The sequence below is a fragment of the Grammomys surdaster genome, unplaced genomic scaffold (genome assembly GCF_004785775.1).
Source record: "Grammomys surdaster isolate TR1022 unplaced genomic scaffold, NIH_TR_1.0 97, whole genome shotgun sequence".
NCBI lineage: Eukaryota > Metazoa > Chordata > Mammalia > Rodentia > Muridae > Grammomys > Grammomys surdaster.
Window position 1 is genome coordinate 18658358 of NW_021604576.1, and position 7317 is coordinate 18665674.

At 40.8% G+C, this 7317-nt stretch overlaps 1 protein-coding gene across 2 annotated transcripts in view; it reads left to right on the forward strand.

Annotated features, from left to right (window-relative positions):
• The window catches only part of Srsf12 (serine and arginine rich splicing factor 12), a 26343-nt gene that overhangs the window by 16268 nt on the left and 2758 nt on the right, over positions 1-7317 (forward strand). For both annotated transcript variants that reach the window (XM_028780601.1, XM_028780609.1), the window contains exons 2-4: positions 2234-2338; positions 4037-4140; positions 4300-4441. In XM_028780601.1, coding sequence (XP_028636434.1) covers positions 2234-2338; positions 4037-4140; positions 4300-4441 — 351 coding nt within the window. The remainder of the gene's footprint in view (positions 1-2233; positions 2339-4036; positions 4141-4299; positions 4442-7317) is intronic.

Here is a 7317-nt window from a genome sequence, read left to right on the forward strand (position 1 = left end):
CTGTTACATTGTATCTCACTCCTCAGCTCTGTTACATTGTATCTCACACACCTCAGCCCTGTACCAGGAAGCACTTTTGTCTCGGTTCTTTCATCATGCTCTTCTCTAACATTAAACTTCTGTTACTGACAGCAACTTCCTTTCATTTGCTGGAGCCAGAGCAGATCTTTGAGTCTTCCCCCTCTGTGCTGTTCTGAAACACTCTTCTATCTTCTGAGCCATAGTTTGACCTGGAACCCTGAGGCTGAGTCCCTCAGCCTCATACTCCCCGAGGCTGTATGCTATGGAGATTAACCAGAGACTAGATGGGGTTGACCCCCATCTCCATCACTTGCTAGCTCAGTGAACTCACAGACAGATGAATCTGTCTGTAAACAACTGTAGAGTTGTGAGAATTAAATCATCTGCAGATAAACAGCTCCTTGTGTATATAACTGCCAGCTAGCCCTGCTAAACATGTTGTGCTTCAGTTAAATTGTAGCTCTGCAAAGACAAATGATGCTATTGTCTAGTACAAGGGAAACTCCAGTTCTCCAGACTCCAAAAGGCTGTCTAAATGAACATCCAGAAACCAGCTGGGTTCCTCATCCCCATCCTCACCCTCACCCCCACCCCAAAATTCCTCCAGTTCACAGGCTTCCCTCCTCACAGCTATCCATTCTCCCTATAACTCTGCTTATCTATCTATCTATCTATCTATCTATCTATCTATCTATCTATCTATCTTTTAAAGTAAAGCCCCACGTTATAACGGTAGAAGGCATACAGGAGGTTCAATATACCATCAAATATAAGAATAAAGTAGTTACTTTGCTTTTGGTTATATGGGAAAACACGGTTTTTTTGTTAAAGTCTAAGAAATAATTCTGAGACATTTTTAGGTTCTAATTCTTCCTTTCTGAAAACAAAATTAGAATACACATGAAGTTATAGAGAGGCAAGTGAATGTGTTCTTAAGTGAAACCATCAAGTCTTGTGATAAAAATAACTTTTAAAGGCGGATGTACTGGGTCAGGCTTTTTGAACTTGTCTAAATTTAACAACCACCTGAAATGTCTATAGAAAGTACAGACTCCCAGATCACTAATCCAGACTTCCTGAATTAGGGTCTTCAAAATCAAGAGGACTGAGAGTGGTCTTGTTTTGATTTTCTTTTCCTTTCAAACCTGTGTATGTCATGAGGTGCAGCCTGCAACCCTAGCACTTGGGAGGGCTGAGGCAGATCTGTGAGTTCAATGCCAGCCTGGTCTACATAGCAAGACTTGATTCCTCTACCCTACCACACCCCCAAAAGAAAGAAATGTGGATAATTGTTATGAGAGACATTTTTAGATAAGGGAACTTTAGATAATACACTTCCTTTTTAATTTTTTAAAACATTTATTTGTGTGGGCCTCTCTGTTCCTCCTCTTCCTCTTCCTTTGACTCTATGCTTGAAGATTACAGGACAACTTGTAAGAGATGGTTCTCTTTTTCCACTATGGGATTCAGGTTTTGAACTCAGGTCTTTAGGCTTCACCTTATGTAGTGACAATTTTGGAATTTTGGTTTCTTTAAAAAAAACATTGAAATATTATAAGATGATGTTTTTGTTTTAATCCCAGGTATGGAGTATGGTAATCCTTCAGACTGTCCACAGCAACTGACTATGATTTGCCTCATGCTCTAGCAGGGGCATGATTTTACCAGGTGCAGATAGTTTCTGCGATTGTCTGACATTTGGAATTCTGGGGACTGTTCAGAGAAATCCTAGGGCACCGAGGGGTGTGGTGGGTTGTGGGCTGTTTGTTGTTGGTCAAAGTTTGTTACGTAGTTGTGCACAAAGAAGAAACAAGAATAAGAAGAAATTAGATATCCTGATAGCAAAGATCAAATTTGTCCAAAGAGACATGGATGTTTCGAATCAGCAGGAAGTAGTCTAACAATAATGTCACCCCCTTTCTGACCCCTGACTTTATTCAGGGATCTCTTCTTTTTCCTCTCTATCCTTTCTTTTCTCTTATCTAGTGTTAGTGGATTGAAAGGGTAGAAAAGAGGAGGAGAAGGGTGGAAGAAAAGAGAACCCACCAAGTAGCCAAACACCAGTTATGGCCTCATATATCCTTACTCATTGAGCTGAGCCCCCTCACTGACCCAACCATACACTTTTTTGGAAGTTTCAATTGGATTTATGTAGACAAAGTATTTATTCCTGCTTTTTTTATTTCTTTGCCTTATTTCTATAACATTCCAGGCCTGAGGACTTGCGCCGTGAGTTTGGGCGATATGGCCCTATAGTAGACGTTTATATCCCACTGGACTTCTACAGTCGTCGTCCCAGAGGATTCGCTTATGTTCAATATCCTTTATTTTATGCGTGCGTGCAAATATACTGCATACTGGACTTATATATATGTACTTAGGAATGAATGAAGTCAACATTGTCTAATTAAATGGGTTTGTTTCTTTATTTCAGAAAATCTAAGGCAGTCCACAGCAGCTGGTGAGCGCCTCCCTAGTTTGAATCTACTTGTTAGCTAAATGTAAGCCAAGCAGTCAAGATAAAAAGTACCTAAGCTCAAGCAGCAAGGACTAAAAATGGCAGGTGGGCACTGGTATAGACCTTGAAGAATGAAGCCTTTATCAAGCAAAGGACAAAGCAACCTTTGAGACTGGCTTTCTTACATTTATACAGAGTTCTGGAGTCAAACCTAAGTCGGAGTTTTATTGGTTCTACATCTCTTATAAAGTCCACTGTGCAAGTCCTAGAGAGTAAAGATCGAGGTTCAAGAGGCTCCTTTTATAAGCATTTTTTGAGCTTCCTTGTTTATTTATTTGCTACTTTAAGAAAACTAGTAAACAGGACCCAGTATGGTGGCTCATACCTTTAATCCAAAAGTTTGGAAAGCAGAGGGATCTCTGTGAATTCAGTGATAGCATGGTCCATATGAGGAACTCTGGGCCAGAGATAGAGAGAGAAAGAAGGCTGGTAAACAACCTCCTGAAATGTGGCTATTTACATTTCCATACAGCTACTGTCTATTATAGTAAGGCTTGTAGTCATATGCTTTAGATTAGGAAGTTCAGAAGAGCATTTCAAATCAGTATATGTGATTCCAGATGTTCACAGACTGTTTTTGAATGAAAAGTGAGGACATAAATGGTATGTCTGAGGACAAACTTTGATGTAGATATGAGAGAGAAAACAGCCAGAAGCATCTAGAAGAGTCCCGATGAACCAGGCCATGGCAGGGTGGGGGGTGGAAGATGGACCAGGAGCCAAGAGGCCAAGAGCACCAAGAAAGCATGTAGCCAAAATATTATAAGGATTATATAAGGAAGAGAAGCTGGGGCAAGGGAAGGGAAGCCCAGGGACTGATTAGGGTCGGGTAGCCAGCCAGGATGACTCTGCAGCAGATACTTGCAGTGCTGAGAGACTGGCAGTGGGCCTCCGCTTTGTATGTTAATAGGCATCTCAGTTAGCCCTTTGTCCCAGGTGTCTTTGAGCCCTAACAGTTAGTTTTCCTGTTATTTTATACTTACCTCCCAAGTAGTAACACATAAGGGATTGTTTAAAGTGGTAGGTTTAAACATGGACACCATCCTTAAATGACCAAAGTAGGCTGCCATTTTAGCTTACCATTACTGCTGCAGTTTTGTTTATGAGTCATTTCTCCATAGCTAAACTTTTAATGACAGAGTACTTTTACTTGCAGAATAAAAGCTTCTGCATACTGATATTCCCAGGAAAAAACTTGATGGATGCTTTCTCTGAAAAGCAGGAGTAAACCCTAAATGTTTATCTTATAATGCTAATTTGGGATTAACTGTTTTCTCATGCTTCAAATCATGCTGCTATATTGTGTCTGCTGTTTACTTTTGTAGTCACATTTCTAATCACAAGTGGGAATTTGTTTATATAATAAAATACAAAGGCTTTATTCATATTAAAGCCACCACGTGGTTTTCTTGTTGACTTAATTTCCCATGTAAATAATATCCTAGAAATGTTTTTATTTACTATCTGACGTCCAGAGTGTCCTTAACAACTGGTCATGTTTGAAGATGTTCGGGATGCTGAAGATGCACTTTACAACCTCAACAGGAAGTGGGTATGTGGCCGGCAAATTGAAATACAGTTTGCGCAAGGTGATCGCAAAAGTAAGTGTAAATGACCGTTAGACCTTGCTTACTTAGCAGAATGAGCTTCGGCAACAATAGCTGTGATTTAAAGTTCTTCAGAACATGATACCGACTGAGTGGCAGCTACCGTGGTTTTCAGGTAGTGAACTGTTAGAAGCCCTGTTCTTCATATTCCAGCACCAGGCCAAATGAAGTCAAAAGAACGCCACCTGTGCTCCCCGAGTGACCACAGGAGATCCAGAAGCCCCAGCCAGAGGAGATCTCGAAGCCGGAGTTCTTCATGGGGAAGAGACCGGAGGCACTCGGATAGCCTGAAAGAGTAAGTGCTCATATATTGTTTTTCTGAACACTGGGGTTGAACTCAGGACTAGGCACATGCTAGCAGGCACTCTATATCCCTGGTATGTACCCCTCCCTTTAAAACTCTTTATCTTTAGACAGGATCTTGTTTTTGTCATTTCGATTGTGTGTATTATAAGTACATGTTCATGTATGAGTGTACAGATGTTTTCATGTGGTTGTGCATACATACGTGTGGTTAGAGGCTTATATCAGGTGTTTCTCTTGATCACTCTGTACCTTAGTTTTTGGTAACAGGGTCTCTCACTTAAACTGGAGCTCTATCATTTAGGCTAGACCGGCTGGCCAGTGAACTGGAATCTATGGTTCCACCACCACCACATCCCTCAGTGCTGGGTCTACAGATGTACACCACTGCCCCCTAACTTTTTGAAAATGCTATATAACCCAGGCTGGCTTGAACACACTATTTAACCCAAGTCAGGCTCAAATTTGAAAAGATCCTTCAGCCTCAGCCTCCCAAGTACTGGGATTACAGGCATATACCACCGTACCTAGCCCACATATTGTTATTCAACCTGGATTTATTGGCTATATTCCAGCGCTTTTAAGTGGTTATTTTAAGTATCAGGGGACTAGGACTTAATTTTAACGTTTTAAATAGATAGATACCATGAAGCTGGCCACAGTGGCACATACCTGTAATCCCAGTATTTGGGAGGCTCAGCCTCTTCTCCTCAAAAGAAAAGACTTACACACAAAAAGATAATATGCCTCTCCCCTCCCCAAATGTGGGGAAAGCAGAAGCAGGATGTGGTGGATACCACACGTCCACACGTCCTGTAGCCCAGCAGTCAAGAATGGGAAGAGTGGGACCTTAAGTTCAAGGCCAGCTGGGGCTACACAGTGAGACCCTACCCCCAAAATAAATACTTAAAGTAATATATACTCAACAAACAAACTTAAGAATTTTAGATAAGTGAAATTTTCCTAAAGGAGCCCAATAATTCAGAATCTTGACTTCTGCAAAGGAGTAAACTCAAAAGATGTGATACAGCTATTTATGAAAGGGAGGTGGTCGGCTAAATTAAATCAATTTATTCTTGATTGCTTGTTTGTTTTGTTTTTCAAGGCAGGGTTTCTCTGTGAAGCCTTGGATGTCCTGGAACTTGCTCTTGCTCTATAGACAAGGGTGGCCTTGAACTCAGAGATCTACCTGCCTCTGCCTTTTATTCTGCAATTTATTCTTTTTTGGGGGGGGGTTGGTTTTTTGAGACAGGAATTCTCTGTGTAGCCCTGGCTGTCCTGGAACTCACTCTGTAGACTACTAGGTCGGCCTCAAACTCAGAAATCCACCTGCTTCTGCCTCCCAAGTGCTGGGATTAAAGGGGTGTGCCACCACTGCCCAGCTGCAATTTATTCTTATAAGGTGATAATGTACTATTATTAAAAATTCCAGCTATGCTCATATTATATAGAAAGAAGACAAAAATAGTAAAGTTGTTAAGATAAGACATTTGCAAGTTGTCTTTTTTTCTACTTAGGAATTGGTATCTATTTTATTAGAAAATACTAAATCACAGTGGAAATTAAATGGTGATACTATTGAAAGAGTCATTGAAACCAAATTGTCATGCCCAAATTCTCTTAAGTATGTATGGTTTAATGCTTTAACTTTTTCATAAGCATGTAGAGTTTTAAAGTGAATTCTGATCTTAAAGAATGACCTGAATAGCTGGATGAGGTGGTGATTGAAAGGTGGAAGGAGGAGGCTCAGGAATTTGAGGTCACCATGTAGAGTTCAAGACTAGCCAGGGCCACATATGTCCCAGGCTGAAAAATCAAACAAAAAAGAAGAAAGAAAGGGAAAAGAAAAAGAAAAACACAACGGTTGCATTATAGAGTCAGTTAGGTGGTTTCCCCAATACCATGCAAAGGCTGAGCATGCTGGCTTGTGCCTCTAACCCCAGCACTAGAAGAAGCAGACACAGGCATATCCCTGGACCTTGCCAGTTATTGAGATCCAAATTCAGTGAGAAACCCTGTCTCAAAATATAAAGTAGAAAGGCACAGAGTGAGACATGGGGTCTACATCTGTTCTCTCTTTTCTGATGTCTTGGAGTCTTATCCTATGCACTAACAATTTCAAGAATGTTAATCACCACTGGATAATAGACAAAGAACCTGATGCCCTTCTTTAGCCTCTGCATGCTTGCTCATGAGTGTAACCCCTGCCCTTAACAACACATATACCTTCCTCCCTCTTGACACACACACTCACATGTGCACATGCACACTCATGCACACTCATACACACACACACACACACACACACACACACACACACACACAGTTAAAGACAGTCAGTTACTTCAGGAGAATTTGTGGCCAGATTTTAGGAATTGGTCTATAATGTACTCATTCCTGGGACTTTTCTCCTAAGTCCCTGCTGTTTGGTAGCTTTGAACTCTGAGGATTGTAACTCAAGTTTTAATTATGTTGATTACTCTCTAATGCCTTCAGATGATAAATGTAAGGAAGATTTTGTTTTTCTTTTGATAGAGAGCATCAGTCTGCAGGCCTGCAACTTGAGATCCTCCTGCCTTGGCCTCTTAGGACACTGGGGCTATAAGCATTCACTATCATACCGGATCATAAGCAGTCACTGCTCTTAAAGGCATTATTTATGAACCATAAACAATTGGTCTTTCTTTCCCTATTTATAAGTTTATCTTCTTCTGATTTTTATACTTGTTAACAGTTGTTTAACATAGCTAGGTATTGGGTGCATGCCTGTAATTCCAGTACTTGGGAGGTTGAACAGGACAATCACAAATTAGACCCTGTCTCAAAAAGACAAATGAGAGAGAGAGAGAGAGAGAGAGAGAGAGAGAG